General features: G+C 45.1%; 1 protein-coding gene across 1 annotated transcript in view; it reads right to left on the reverse strand.

Annotated features, from left to right (window-relative positions):
- Positions 1-416: 416 nt before the first annotated feature.
- Positions 417-16,669, reverse strand: part of HSF2BP (heat shock transcription factor 2 binding protein) — a 159,643-nt gene continuing 143,390 nt past the window's right edge. The window contains exon 8 of the mRNA XM_069760382.1: positions 417-2,287. Within this exon, the coding sequence (XP_069616483.1) occupies positions 2,085-2,287 (203 nt within the window). The 3' untranslated portion in view covers positions 417-2,084. The remainder of the gene's footprint in view (positions 2,288-16,669) is intronic.

Here is a 16,669-nt window from a genome sequence, read left to right on the forward strand (position 1 = left end):
GACACCGATTCAGCGATGTCTTCACTGGTAACCAGGGTAAACATCGGGTTACTAAGCGCAGGGCCGCACTTAGTAACCCGATGTTTACCCTGGTTACCGGCATCGTTGGTCGCTGGAGAGCGGTCTGTGTGACAGCTCTCCAGCGACCAAACAGCGACGCTGCAGCGATCCGGATCGTTGTCGGTATCGCTGCAGCGTCGCTTAGTGTGACGGTACCTTTACCCTCACCCTAATCTGAGTAGTGTTCAGTGGTATGAGCCCTGGTCCATGCGATCTCTCTACAGACAGACGGGCACCCACTGACCTCCGTGTCTCCAGGGTATGTTTGGCCTGCGGTTTGGGGTGAAGGTGTACTCCTTACTTTGCCAGTCATGGTATTGGTAATTTTCTATGATTTTTTCATTATTATGATTATCTACAGAACAAAGGAAATCATTTAATTTCCCACAAAAAAAACAGAACAAAAGAAACAGATGTCTCACAGTAAAACTGGAACTTCCCAAAGGTAGAAACAATAACATGCTAGAAACATGACACTGTAGAGCAGTGACATTATGAATGAAGGACGTGGCCTAATAAAGTCATGACATCACAACTGAAAAATGACATCATATTGTAAGGACATCACAGTACAGCAGATTTCATTCATAACATCACAGCTGAGAAACGTGGCATCATAACATCTGATATATGGCAAGACATGAAGGCCAAGGAACATGACCTCATCTGGTGGTGACATCACAGCTGAGAAACGTGACATCACAACATCTGATATATGGCAAGACATGAAGGCCAAGGAACATGACCTCATCTGGTGGTGACATCACAGCTGAGAAACGTGACATCACAACATATGATATATGGCAAGACATGAAGGCCAAGGAACATGACCTCATCTGGTGGTGACATCACAGCTGAGAAACGTGGCATCATAACATCTGATATATGGCAAGACATGAAGGCCAAGGAACATGACCTCATCTGGTGGTGACATCACAGCTGAGAAACGTGGCATCATAACATCTGATATATGGCAAGACATGAAGGCCAAGGAACATGACCTCATCTGGTGGTGACATCACAGCTGAGAAACGTGACATTACAACATATGATATATGGCAAGACATGAAGGCCAAGGAACATGACCTCATCTGGTGGTGACATCACAGCTGAGAAACGTGACATCACAACATATGATATATGGCAAGACATGAAGGCCAAGGAACATGACCTCATCTGGTGGTGACATCACAGCTGAGAAACGTGGCATCATAACATCTGATATATGGCAAGACATGAAGGCCAAGGAACATGACCTCATCTGGTGGTGACATCACAGCTGAGAAACGTGGCATCATAACATCTGATATATGGCAAGACATGAAGGCCAAGGAACATGACCTCATCTGGTGGTGACATCACAGCTGAGAAACGTGACATTACAACATATGATATATGGCAAGACATGAAGGCCAAGGAACATGACCTCATCTGGTGGTGACATCACAGCTGAGAAACGTGACATTACAACATATGAATGCTATATGGTACTAATATCAAAGCCAAGGAACATGACCTCATCTGGTGGTGACATCACAGCTGAGAAACGTGACATCACAACATCTGATATATGGCAAGACATGAAGGCCAAGGAACATGGCCTCATCTGGTGGTGACATCACAGCTGAGAAACGTGACATCACAACATATGATATATGGCAAGACATGAAGGCCAAGGAACATAACCTCATCTGGTGGTGACATCACAGCTGAGAAACGTGACATCACAACATCTGATATATGGCAAGACATGAAGGCCAAGGAACATGGCCTCATCTGGTGGTGACATCACAGCTGAGAAACGTGACATCACAACATATGATATATGGCAAGACATGAAGGCCAAGGAACATGACCTCATCTGGTGGTGACATCACAGCTGAGAAACGTGACATCACAACATCTGATATATGGCAAGACATGAAGGCCAAGGAACATGACATAACCGTGGAACCCACATTCCATACATATAACTTCACAGTGACTTCATTCGCCTGTAACCAGGAGATGACATGGCGGACACATTAACCCTCCACCATCAGACCCCTCAGTTCCTCCAGTAACTCCACAGCCATTTTCTGCAGCTCTGCGTTGGATGCATGGGACAGCTCTGTGATATGCGGCAGGCACTGATGGACATCTTCCCATAACATGTGCAGGACATCCGGCTCTAGAACCAAGGACTGGATGAGGCGCAGAGCGTGCAGACACACTTCATTATCAGGATCTAGGATGAAGAGACAGGTAAGAATTTCCCTATGCATTAACTTCATCTTAGAAGGCAATTAACCTAAAAATTGTAGAGCCTTGAGGAGGAGGAGGAGGAGGAGTGGTGGTGATAACGCCTCTGATCACATGCAGCAGAACAGGCTCAGATGTCCCCAGAGTCCATGGAATGTGGGAGCTGCAGCTCTGGCAAAAGAAGAGACCAAGGCACAATGTTCAGTTTGTCTGATTTTTCTCTTTATATTTTTGAGTAAAATGTAAATTGTTCTTTTATTCTCTAAACTACTGACCACATGTCTCCGAAGTTCCAAGCAATACATTTTGTATTTATTTTCTGAAAATGAGAAATGGTCAAAATAACAAAAAAACAAAAAACCCAGTGCTTGCAGACCTCAAATAATGCAAAAAAAAAAAACAAGTTCATAATTATTTAGAAACCACAATACTAATGTTTTACCTCAGGAAGAGTTCAGAAATCAATATTGTGTGGAATAACCATGATTATTAATCCCAGCTTTCCTGCGTCTTGGCAGCTTTCCACCAGTCTCTCACACGACTCCTGGGTGACCTTATGCAGCTCCTGGTACAATAATATCAGCAGTTCTTATTTGATGGCTTGTGACCATCCATCATCCTCCTGATTACATTCCAGAGGTTTTCAGTGGGTTCAGGTCTGGAGATTGGGCGGCCATGACAGGGATGTGATGTGGTGGTCCTTCATCCACACCTTGATTGACCTAACTGTGTGGCATGGCGCATTGTCCTGCTGGAAAAACCAGTCCTCAGAGTTGGGGAACATTGCCTGAGCAGAAGGAATCCACTGTTTTTCCAGGAAATAAGCGGCTTGATTCATACGTCCTTTGCAAAGATTAACCTGCCCAATTCCAGCCTTGTTGAAGCATCCCCAGTCCATCACCGATCCTCCACCATATTTCACCGTGGGTGCAGACACTGTGGCTTGTACACCTCTCCAGGTCTCCGTCTAACCATTAGACGACCAGGTGTTGGGCAAAGCTGAAAATTAGACTCATCAGAGCAGATTACCTTACTCCAGTCCTCTATGCTCCAATCCTTATGGTCTTGGGCAGTCTTCAGCCTGGCTCTCCTTAGCTTCTCATTGATGAAAGGCTTTTTTCTAGCATTACATGACTTGAGTCCTGCCTCTAGGAGCCTGTTACGAACTGTTCTTGCCGTGCACTTCACCCCAGCTGCCATTTGTCATTCCTTTTGTAGGTCACTTGATGTCATCCTGTGGTTGCTGAGTCGAATAAGATGACGGTCATCCCGGTCAGTGGAGAGTCGTTTTCAACCTCTGCCGGTCTGTAGCTTTGTTGTCCCCAATGTCTGCTGCTTGACCTTGTTGTCCCCAATGTCTGCTGCTTGACCTTGTTGTCCCCAATGTCTGCTGCTTGACCTTGTTGTAATGGACTGCTGTCTTAGAAATGTTAAGGATGGAGGCAACATGACGCTCACTGTGTCCCTCTGCTAGTAAAGCCAGAATTGAGCCCTTCTTTTCCTCACTCAAGACTTTTCTTATCATCTCCTTCAGTATGGTTAAGTTATTTTTTCATTCCTAATACTTTTGGGATATTCCTAGCACTTGTTTTGCCATCCAGCTTGTCCTATTGCAGGAGGATTGTGATCACCACAGCAGGGTTTTTATACTTTCCATCGTTAAATAAGATTTGGTTCAGGTGATCACTAATCAGAAGCTCAGTAAGTAGAATGAGGCGTCCTGTGGTGGGAATTCAACTGACACTGGAATATGGAATGGCTGCCAGACATGGAGAGAAGGTGATTTAGATACAACGGTGCAGTGGTCTCCCAAGTTTTGCCAGAGCTGTACATGACTGCATCTTATGGCAGAGCCAGGAGTTAGGAAAAGCTGAGGACAAAGGCCTGTACTGGCGTCTCCTAGATCATATAACGGCCTAGAAGAGGAGTGGTCAGACGAGAATGACTCAAGGCACTATAAAGGCAGGACATTGATCGAAGGGCTGATCATTGGGAGGACTCTGATCTAAAACTAGTCTCCTAGTCCACATATTGGCCACCCAAGGATGACCTCTGGCCACAGAACTACACACTGCCAGGCCCAGACATCCGGAATCATATACCGTATATACTTGAGTATAAGCCGAGATTTTCAGCCCATTTTTTTAGGCTGAACGTGCCCCTCTCGGCTTATACTCGAGTCATTGTCCCAGGGGTCGGTGGGGGAGGGGGAGCAGAGCTGTCACATACCCACCTGCTCCAGGCGTGGTCCCTGCAGGTCCCTGGTTCTCCGGGCGCTGACAGCTTCTTCCAGCATTGAGCGGTCACATGGTACCGCTCATTACAGTAATGAATATGGACCCGACCACTCCCATAGGGGTGGAGCCGCATATTCATTACTGTAATGAGCGGTAATGGTGACCGCTCAACGCTGGAAGAAGCTGTCAGCACCCGAAGCGACGAGAGGTATGTGATTTTTTTTTAATCGCAGCAAGAGCATATGAGGCAAATATCTCTATGGAGCATCTTATGGGGCCATAATCAACATTTGTGGAGCATTATATGAGGCAAATATCTCTATGGAGCATCTTATGGGGCCATAATCAGCATTTGTGCAGCATAATATGGGGCAAATATCTCTATGGAGCAACTTGAGGGGCCATAATCAGCATTTGTGCAGCATTATATGGGGCAAATATCTCTATGGAGCATCTTATGGGGCCATAATCAGCATTTGTGGAGCATTATATGGGGCAAATATCTCTATGGAGCATCTTATGGGGCCATAATCAACATTTGTGGAGCATTATATGAGGCAAATATCTCTATGGAGCATCTTATGGGGCCATAATCAGCATTTGTGCAGCATAATATGGGGCAAATATCTCTATGGAGCATCTTATGGGGCCATAATCAGCATTTGTGGAGCATTATATGGGGCAAATATCTCTATGGAGCATCTTATGGGGCCATAATCAGAATTTGTGGAGCATTATATGGGGCAAATATCTCTATGGAGCATCTTATGGGGCCATAATCAGCATTTGTGGAGCATTATATGGGGCAAATATCTCTATGGAGCATCTTATGGGGCCATAATCAACATTTGTGCAGCATTATAAGGGGCAAATATCTCTATGGAGCATCTTATGGGGCCATAATCAGCATTTGTGGGGCATTATATGGGGCAAATATCTCTATGGAGCATCTTATAGGGCCATAATCAGCATTTGTGCAGCATTATATGGGGTAAATATCTCTATGGAGCATCTTATGGGGCCATAATCAGCATTTATGCAGCATTATATGGGGCAAATATCTCTATGGAGCATCTTATGGGGCCATAATCAGCATTTGTGGGGCATTATATGGGGCAAATATCTCTATGGAGCATCTTATGGGACCATAATCAGCATTTGTGCAGCAATATATGGGGCAAATATCTCTATGGAGCATCTTATGGGGCCATAATCAGCATTTGTGGGGCATTATATGGGGCAAATATCTCTATGGAGCATCTTATGGGGCCATAATCAGCATTTGTGGGGCATTATATGGGGCAAATATCTCTATGGAGCATCTTATGGGGCCATAATCAACATTTGTGCAGCATTATATGGGGTAAATATCTCTATGGAGCATCTTATGGGGCCATAATCAGCATTTATGCAGCATTATATGGGGCAAATATCTCTATGGAGCATCTTATGGGGCCATAATCAGCATTTGTGGGGCATTATATGGGGCAAATATCTCTATGGAGCATCTTATGGGACCATAATCAGCATTTGTGCAGCAATATATGGGGCAAATATCTCTATGGAGCATCTTATGGGGCCATAATCAGCATTTGTGGGGCATTATATGGGGCAAATATCTCTATGGAGCATCTTATGGGGCCATAATCAACATTTGTGCAGCACTATATGGGGCAAATATCTCTATGGAGCATCTTATGGGGCCATAATCAACATTTGTGGAGCATTATATGGGGTAAATATCTCTATGGAGCATCTTATGGGGCCATAATCAACATTTGTGCAGCATTATATGGGGCAAATATCTCTATGGAGCATCTTATGGGGCCATAATCAGCATTTGTGGGGCATTATATGGGGCAAATATCTCTATGGAGCATCTTATGGGACCATAATCAGCATTTGTGGGGCATTATATGGGGCAAATATCTCTATGGAGCATCTTATGGGGCCATAATCAGCATTTGTGGGGCATTATATGGGGCAAATATCTCTATGGAGCATCTTATGGGGCCATAATCAGCATTTGTGGGGCATTATATGGGGCAAATATCTCTATGGAGCATCTTATGGGACCATAATCAGCATTTGTGGGGCATTATATGGGGCAAATATCTCTATGGAGCATCTTATGGGGCCATAATCAGCATTTGTGGGGCATTATATGGGGCAAATATCTCTATGGAGCATCTTATGGGGCCATAATCAGCATTTGTGCAGCATTATATGGGGCAAATATCTCTATGGAGCATCTTATGGGGCCATAATCAACATTTGTGGAGCATTATATGGGGCAAATATCTCTATGGAGCATCTTATGGGGCCATAATCAGCATTTGTGGAGCATTATATGGGGCAAATATCTCTATGGAGCATCTTATGGGGCCATAATCAGCATTTGTGCAGCATTATATGGGGCAAATATCTCTATGGAGCATCTTATGGGGCCATAATCAACATTTGTGGAGCATTATAAGGGGCAAATATCTCTATGGAGCATCTTATGGGGCCATAATCAGCATTTGTGCAGCATTATATGGGGCAAATATCTCTATGGAGCATCTTATGGGGCCATAATCAACATTTGTGGAGCATTATATGGGGCAAATATCTCTATGGAGCATCTTATGGGGCCATAATCAGCATTTGTGCAGCATTATGAGGGGCAAATATCTCTATGGAGCATCTTATGGGGCCATAATCAGCATTTGTGGGGCATTATATGGGGCAAATATCTCTATGGAGCATCTTATGGGGCCATAATCAGCATTTGTGCAGCATTATATGGGGCAAATATCTCTATGGAGCATCTTATGGGGCCATAATCAACATTTGTGGAGCATTATATGGGGCAAATATCTCTATGGAGCATCTTATGGGGCCATAATCAACATTTGTGCAGCATTATATGGGGCAAATGTCTCTATGGAGCATCTTATGGGGCCATAATCAGCATTTGTGCAGCATTATATCAGGCAAATATCTCTATGGAGCATCTTATGGGGCCATAATCAGCATTTGTGGGGCATTATATGGGGCAAATATCTCTATGGAGCATCTTATGGGACCATAATCAGCATTTGTGGGGCATTATATGGGGCAAATATCTCTATGGAGCATCTTATAGGACCATAATCAGCATTTGTGGGGCATTATATGGGGCAAATATCTCTATGGAGCATCTTATGGGGCCATAATCAGCATTTGTGGGGCATTATATGGGGCAAATATCTCTATGGAGCATCTTATGGGGCCATAATCAGCATTTGTGGGGCATTATATGGGGCAAATATCTCTATGGAGCATCTTATGCCCCACAAATGCTGATTATGGTCCCATAAGATGCTCCATAGAGATATTTGCCCCATATAATGCCCCACAAATGCTGATTATGGCCCCATAAGATGCTCCATAGAGATATTTGCCCCATATAATGCCCCACAAATGCTGATTATGGTCCTATAAGATGCTCCATAGAGATATTTGCCCCATATAATGCCCCACAATTGCTGATTATGGTCCCATTATATGGGGCAAATATCTCTATGGAGCATCTTATGGGGCCATAATCAGCATTTGTGCAGCATTATGAGGGGCAAATATCTCTATGGAGCATCTTATGGGGCCATAATCAGCATTTGTGGGGCATTATATGGGGCAAATATCTCTATGGAGCATCTTATGGGGCCATAATCAGCATTTGTGCAGCATTATATGGGGCAAATATCTCTATGGAGCATCTTATGGGGCCATAATCAACATTTGTGGAGCATTATATGGGGCAAATATCTCTATGGAGCATCTTATGGGGCCATAATCAACATTTGTGCAGCATTATATGGGGCAAATGTCTCTATGGAGCATCTTATGGGGCCATAATCAGCATTTGTGGGGCATTATATGGGGCAAATATCTCTATGGAGCATCTTATGGGGCCATAATCAACATTTGTGCAGCATTATATGGGGCAAATATCTCTATGGAGCATCTTATGGGGCCATAATCAGCATTTGTGCAGCATTATATGGGGCAAATATCTCTATGGAGCATCTTATGGGGCCATAATCAGCATTTGTGCAGCATTATATCAGGCAAATATCTCTATGGAGCATCTTATGGGGCCATAATCAGCATTTGTGCAGAATTATATGGGGCAAATTGTTGTGAATTCTGTTTTCGGGCTCCCTCCTGTGGTCATGAATGGTACTTCGGCTGGTTCTGTCCATGGACTTTCTCTGGTGCCTGTGGGTGTTTTTGAGTTTCCTTCCACAGGTGACGAGGCTAATTCGTTAGTGGGCTGCTCTATTTAACCTCACTTGGATCTTTGCCCGATGCCAGCTGTCAATGTTGTAGCATTGGTCTAGTTCGCTCCTGGATCTTTCTGGTTACCTGTTTCCTCCAGCAGAAGCTAAGTTTCGCTTTGCGTTTTTCTTGTTTGCTATTTTTTCTGTCCAGCATGTTTATGTGAGTTTTGCCTTGCTTGCTGGAAGCTCTGGGACGCAGAGGGGCACCTCCGCTCCGTTAGTCGGTGCGGAAGGTATTTTTCCCTGCACTCTCTGTGTGGCTTTTTGAGGGTTTTGTGCTGACTGCAAAGTGACCTTTCCTATCTTCTGTCTGTTTAGTAAGTTGGGCCTCTCTTTGCTAAATCTATTTCATCTCTGTATTTGTGATTTCATCTTACTCACAGTCAATATATGTGGGGGGCTGCCTTTTCCTTTGGGGAATTTTCTCTGAGGCAAGGTAGGCTTATTTTTCCTATCTCTAGGGCTAGCTAGTTCTGAGGCTGTGACAAGGCGCCTAGGTCATGATAGGAGCGCTCCACGGCTATTTCTAGTGTGCGTGATAGGATTAGGGATTGCGGTCAGCAGAGGTTCCACTTCCCAGAGCTTGTCCTGTATTAATGTACTATCAGGTCTTTCCTGGAGCTCTAACTACCAGGTCCACTATTTGTTCTAACCACCAGATCATAACAGTACAGCTGGCCAAAAAGTATTGATGCATCTCAATAGAGGGATAAGAGAAGTTCTGAGACCATTTTTTTTCCTTTGCAGCGTGTTCTGTTTCACTTTTCCCCTTTACCTCTGGGTGGTTCAGAACACAGGTGTAGACATGGACATTCAAGGTCTGTCCTCTTGGATGGATAATCTCACTACAAGGGTACAAAACATTCAACATAGTAACATAGTTAGTAAGGCCGAAAAAAGACATTTGTCCATCCAGTTCAGCCTATATTCCATCATAATAAATCCCCAGATCTACGTCATTCTACAGAACCGAATTGTATGATACAATATTGTTCTGCTCCAGGAAGACATCCAGGCCTCTCTTGAACCCCTCGACTGAGTTCGCCATCACCACCTCCTCAGGCAAGCAATTCCAGATTCTCACTGCCCTAACAGTAAAGAATCCTCTTCTATGTTGGTGGAAAAACCTTCTCTCATCCAGACGCAAAGAATGCCCCCTTGTGCCCGTCACCTTCCTTGGTATAAACAGATCCTCAGCGAGATATTTGTATTGTCCCCTTATATACTTATACATGGTTATTAGATCGCCCCTCAGTCGTCTTTTTTCTAGACTAAATAATCCTAATTTCGCTAATCTATCTGGGTATTGTAGTTCTCCCATCCCCTTTATTAATTTTGTTGCCCTCCTTTGTACTCTCTCTAGTTCCATTATATCCTTCCTGGATTATTATATTCAAGATTTTGTGGTTCAGAATCCGATGTCAGAGCCTAGGATTCCAATTCCAGATTTATTTTTTGGTGATAGATCTAAGTTCTTGAATTTCAAAAATAATTGTAAATTGTTTCTAGCTTTGAAACCTCGCTCCTCAGGTGATCCTGTTCAACAAGTAAGGATCATTATTTCTTTGTTACGTGGTGACCCTCAAGACTGGGCATTTTCCCTTGCGCCAGGAGATCCGGCATTGCGTGATGTGGATGCGTTTTTCCTGGCGCTCGGATTGCTTTATGACGAACCTAATTCAGTGGATCAGGCAGAGAAAATCTTGCTGGCTCTGTGTCAGGGTCAGGATGAGGTAGAAATATATTGTCAGAAGTTTAGGAAGTGGTCTGTACTCACTCAGTGGAATGAATGTGCCCTGGCAGCAATTTTCAGAAAGGGTCTCTCTGACATGTCATGGTGGGATTTCCTATGCCTGCTGGTCTGAATGAGTCTATGTCCTTGGCCATTCAGATCGATCGGCGCTTGCGTGAGCGTAAAACTGCACCATTTGGCGGTACTACCTGAGCATGGGCCCGAGCCTATGCAATGTGATAGGACTTTGACCAGAGCTGAACGGCAGGAACACAGACGTCGGAATGGGCTGTGTTTTTACTGTGGTGATTCCACTCATGCTATCTCCGATTGTCCTAAGCGCACTAAGCGGTTCGCTAGGTCTGCCACCATTGGTACGGTACAGTCGAAATTTCTATTGTCCGTTACTCTGATTTGTTCTTTGTCTTCCTACTCTGTTATGGCATTTGTGGATTCAGGCGCCGCCCTGAATTTGATGGACTTGGAGTATGCTAGGCGCTGTGGTTTTTTCTTGGAGCTCTTGCAGCATCCTATTCCATTGAGAGGAATTGATGCTACGCCTTTGGCCAAGAATAAGCCTCAGTACTGGACCCAATTGACCATGTGCATGGCTCCTGCACATCAGGAGGATATCCGCTTCCTGGTGTTGCATAATCTGCATGATGTGGTCGTTTTGGGGTTGCCATGGCTACAGGTTCATAATCCAGTATTGGACTGGAAATCTATGTCTGTGTCCAGCTGGGGTTGCCAGGGGGTACATGGTGATGTTCCATTTTTGTCTATTTCGTCTTCCACTCCTTCTGAAGTTCCAGAGTTTTTGTCGGATTATCGGGATGTATTTGATGAGCCCAAAGCCAGTGCCCTACCTCCTCATAGGGATTGCGATTGTGCAATTAATTTGATTCCTGGTAGTAAGTTTCCTAAGGGCCGATTGTTCAATTTATCTGTGCCAGAGCACGCCGCTATGTGGAGTTATATAAAGGAATCCTTGGAGAAAGGCCATATTCGCCCGTCATCATCACCGTTAGGAGCAGGGTTCTTTTTTGTGGCCAAGAAGGATGGTTCTTTGAGACCTTGTATTGATTACCGCCTTCTTAATAAAATTACTGTCAAATTTCAGTATCCTTTGCCGTTGCTGTCCGACTTGTTTGCTCGTATTAAAGGGGCTAGTTGGTTTACCAAGATTGACCATCGAGGGGCGTATAATCTTGTGCGTATTAAACGGGGCGATGAATGGAAAACAGCATTTAATACGCCCGAGGGCCATTTTGAGTACCTGGTGATGCCATTCGGGCTTTCCAATACTCCATCAGTATTTCAGTCCTTTATGCATGACATCTTCCGAGAGTACCTGGATAAATTCCTGATTGTGTATTTGGATGATATTTTGGTCTTTTCGGATGATTGGGAGTCTCATGTGAAGCAGGTCAGAATGGTGTTCCAGGTCCTTCGTGCTAATTCCTTGTTTGTGAAGGGGTCAAAGTGTCTCTTTGGAGTTCAGAAGGTTTCATTTTTGGGGTTCATTTTTTCCCCTTCTACCGTCGAGATGGACCCTGTTAAAGTCCAGGCCATTCATGATTGGTCTCAGCCGACATCTGTGAAGAGCCTGCAAAAGTTCCTGGGCTTTGCTAATTTTTATCGTCGCTTCATCGCTAATTTTTCTAGTGTTGCTAAACCGTTGACTGATTTGACCAAGAAGGGTGCTGATGTGGTCAATTGGTCTTCTGCGGCCGTGGATTCTTTTCAGGAATTGAAGCGTCGTTTTTCTTCTGCCCCTGTGTTGTGCCAGCCACATGTTTCGCTCCCGTTTCAGGTTGAGGTTGATGCCTCTGAGATTGGAGCAGGGGCTGTTTTGTCGCAGAGAAGTTCTGATGGCTCGGGAATGAAGCCATGTGCTTTCTTTTCTAGAAGGTTTTCGCCTGCTGAGCGCAATTATGATGTTGGTAATCGAGAATTGTTGGCCATGAAGTGGGCATTCGAGGAGTGGCGTAATTGGCTTGAAGGAGCCAAGCATCGCGTGGTGGTCTTGACAGATCACAAAAATTTGACTTATCTTGAGTCTGCCAAACGGTTGAATCAGAGACAGGATCGATGGGCGTTATTTTTCTCCCGTTTTGATTTTGTGGTTTCGTACATTCCGGGCTCTAAGAATGTGAAGGCTGATGCCCTGTCAAGGAGTTTTGTGCCTGACTCTCCGGGTGTTTCTGAGCCGGCAGGTATTCTCAAAGAGGGGATAATTTTGTCTGCCATCTCCCCTGATTTGCGGCGGGTGCTGCAAAAATGTCAGGCTTATAGACCTGACCGTTGTCCAGCAGAGAAACTGTTTGTCCCTGATAAATGGACTAGCAGAGTTATCTCTGAGCTTCATTGTTCGGTGTTGGCTGGGCATCCTGGAATCTTTGGTACCAGAGATTTGGTGGCTAGATCCTTTTGGTGGCCTTCTTTGTCACGGGATGTGCGTTCTTTTGTGCAGTCCTGTGGGACTTGTGCTCGGGCTAAGCCCTGCTGTTCTCGTGCCAGTGGGTTGCTTTTGCCCTTGCCGGTCCCGAAGAGGCCCTGGACGCATATTTCTATGGATTTTATTTCGGATCTCCCCGTCTCTCAAAAGATGTCGGTCATTTGGGTGGTTTGTGATCGCTTTTCTAAGATGGTCCATTTGGTACCCTTGTCTAAATTGCCTTCCTCCTCTGATTTGGTGCCATTGTTTTTCCAGCATGTGGTTCGTTTACATGGCATCCCGGAGAACATCGTTTTGGACAGAGGTTCTCAGTTTGTTTCGAGGTTTTGGCGATCCTTTTGTGCTAGGATGGGCATTGATTTGTCTTTTTCCTCGGCTTTCCATCCTCAGACAAATGGCCAAACCGAACGTACTAATCAGACGTTTGAAACGTATCTGAGATGCTTTGTTTCTGCTGATCAGGATGACTGGGTGTCCTTTCTGCCTTTGGCTGAGTTCGCCCTTAATAAATCGGGCCAGCTCGGCTACTTTGGTTTCGCCGTTTTTCTGCAATTCTGGTTTCCATCCTCGTTTCTCTTCAGGGCAGGTTGAGTCTTCGGACTGTCCTGGTGTAGATGCTGTGGTGAATAGGTTGCAGCAGATTTGGACTCATGTGGTGGACAATTTGACATTGTCCCAGGAGAAGGCTCAACGTTTCGCTAACCGCCGGCGCTGTGTGGGTCCCCGACTTCGTGTTGGGGATTTAGTTTGGTTGTCGTCTCGTTATGTTCCTATGAAGGTTTCCTCTCCTAAGTTTAAGCCTCGTTTCATTGGTCCGTATAGGATTTCTGAGGTTATCAATCCTGTGTCATTTCGTTTGGCCCTTCCAGATTCTTTTGCCATCCATAATGTGTTCCATAGGTCGTTATTGCGGAGATATGTGGCGCCTGTGGTTCCATCCGTTGACCCTCCTGCTCCGGTGTTGGTTGAGGGGGAGTTGGAGTATGTGGTGGAGAAGATTTTGGATTCTCGTATTTCGAGACGGAAACTCCAGTACTTGGTCAAGTGGAAGGGTTATGGTCAGGAGGATAATTCCTGGGTTTTTGCCTCTGATGTTCATGCGGCCGATCTGGTTCGTGCCTTTCATTTGGCTCATCCTGGTCGGCCTGGGGGCTCTGGTGAGGGTTCGGTGACCCCTCCTCAAGGGGGGGTACTGTTGTGAATTCTGTTTTCGGGCTCCCTCCTGTGGTCATGAATGGTACTTCGGCTGGTTCTGTCCATGGACTTTCTCTGGTGCCTGTGGGTGTTTCTGAGTTTCCTTCCACAGGTGATGAGGCTAATTCGTTAGTGGGCTGCTCTATTTAACTCCACTTGGATCTTTGCCCGATGCCAGCTGTCAATGTTGTAGCATTGGTCTAGTTCGCTCCTGGATCTTTCTGGTTGCCTGTTTCCTCCAGCAGAAGCTAAGTTTCGCTTTGCTTTTTTCTTGTTTGCTATTTTTTCTGTCCAGCATGTTTATGTGAGTTTTGCCTTGCTTGCTGGAAGCTGTGGGACGCAGAGGGGCACCTCCGCTCCGTTAGTCGGTGCGGAAGGTATTTTTCCCTGCACTCTGTGTGGCTTTTTGAGGGTTTTGTGCTGACCGCAAAGTGACCTTTCCTATCTTCTGTCTGTTTAGTAAGTCGGGCCTCTCTTTGCTAAATCTATTTCATCTCTGTGTTTGTGATTTCATCTTACTCACAGTCAATATATGTGGGGGGCTGCCTTTTCCTTTGGGGAATTTTCTCTGAGGCAAGGTAGGCTTATTTTTCCTATCTCTAGGGCTAGCTAGTTCTGAGGCTGTGACGAGGCGCCTAGGTCATGATAGGAGCGCTCCATGGCTATTTCTAGTGTGCGTGATAGGATTAGGGATTGCGGTCAGCAGAGGTTCCACTTCCCAGAGCTTGTCCTGTATTAATGTACTATCAGGTCTTTCCTGGAGCTCTAACTACCAGGTCCACTATTTGTTCTAACCACCAGATCATAACAGCAAATATCTCTATGGAGAATCTTATGGGGCCATAATCAGCATTTGTGCAGCATTATATGGGGCAAATATCTCTATGGAGCATCTTATGGGGCCATAATCAGCATTTGTGCAGCATTATATGGGGCAAATATCTCTATGGAGCATCTTATGGGGCCATAATCAGCATTTGTGCAGCATTATATGGGGCAAATATCTCTATGGAGCATCTTATGGGGCCATTATTAACCTTTATGCAGTACTGTATGCAACAGGATCAAGCGCTTGGCAGTTAGACAATGGCATTGAAGCTGATGTTCCTCTTTTCTCTTCTTCACACAGGTATTTTATCCATCCATCCATTTGTGTGCTGACTGCAATTGTGAACAGATTCATATCTAGCAAGCTTTGCTCAGGGTATTTTATCCATCGCTCCTGTGTTGCTTTTTTTTTCAGTTTTTGGTTTCTGATTTAAAGTGTTAAAGCTATTTTTTTCTTTCTTCTTCTTTCCCACTGCTTTATGGCTTTGTCCAGCATTGGTTGTTTACCCTCCATAGTAATGCCTGCTCTAGCCTTATGCTAATTGGTTGATTGCTGATTGGGACCATTTGGCTCCTGATGCTAGCAGTCACTCCATTTCTTATATATTTAGTCTGGCTGGGATAGGACGCGTGCGGGGTCACGTGTGCAACAGATTTTAAGTGCGACAGTTTAAAGTGCTTGGCAGTTAGACAATGGCAGTTGGACAGGGCAGGAGACAGGTAAAGTGCATAAGTTTTCCAAACAATCATGCTTCTTGGTCAGTCGTAGTTCCTTAATGCGTTGATCAGATCAATCTGCTTCTTATTTGTTTTTACTTCTGCTTTCTCACAACTCGCCCGCCCTTTAACACATTCTGGGCACTCTCTCTATATCCACCCCTCCCTTCCCCCCTCTCCCATGTTGAACTCTGAGGTTCTACTGACATTTCTTACCCACTCCAAACCAGCCATTACCGCCATGCAGCACTCAAAACGTTCATACAAATCATCCCACCACCTGCTGTTTCTGTTTTTTCTCCTTCTACTAGTTGCAGGTGACATCTCCCCAAACCCTGGACCTCCCTCCACCAGCATACATTACTCTCCTCCAGCTATATATAGAAACCCTGCTAATCTTATTAACATTCAGTGCATGCCTTCTCCTATTGCTTTCCACTGTGCTCTCTGGAATGCACGGTCTGTGTGTAACAAACTACCTTACATTAACAATCTTTTCCTCTCTAATTCCCTGAACCTTCTGGCTATTACAGAAACCTGGATCCAGCACTCAGACACCACCACCGCTGCCGCTCTCTCGTTTGGTGGGCTGAAATTTTCATATACCACCAGACCTGAGAACAGACAGGGTGAAGGTGTTGGTTTGCTCCTTTCATCACAATGTGCTTTCCAGGTCATCCTCCCGGTTCCCTCACATACATTTCCTTCCTTTGAAGTCCACGCCGTCAGACTCTTTAAGCCCTTCCCCTTGCGGGTGGTGGTTGTTTATCGCCCTCCAGGCTCCTCCCACCTGTTTCTAGACCACTTTGCCACCTGGCTTACTCACTTTCTATCCTGTGACATCCCCACCCTCATCATGGGAGACTTTAACATCCCCATCAATGATCCCCTCTCCCAA

The sequence above is a fragment of the Ranitomeya imitator genome, chromosome 3, assembly GCF_032444005.1.
Source record: "Ranitomeya imitator isolate aRanImi1 chromosome 3, aRanImi1.pri, whole genome shotgun sequence".
Lineage (NCBI taxonomy): Eukaryota > Metazoa > Chordata > Amphibia > Anura > Dendrobatidae > Ranitomeya > Ranitomeya imitator.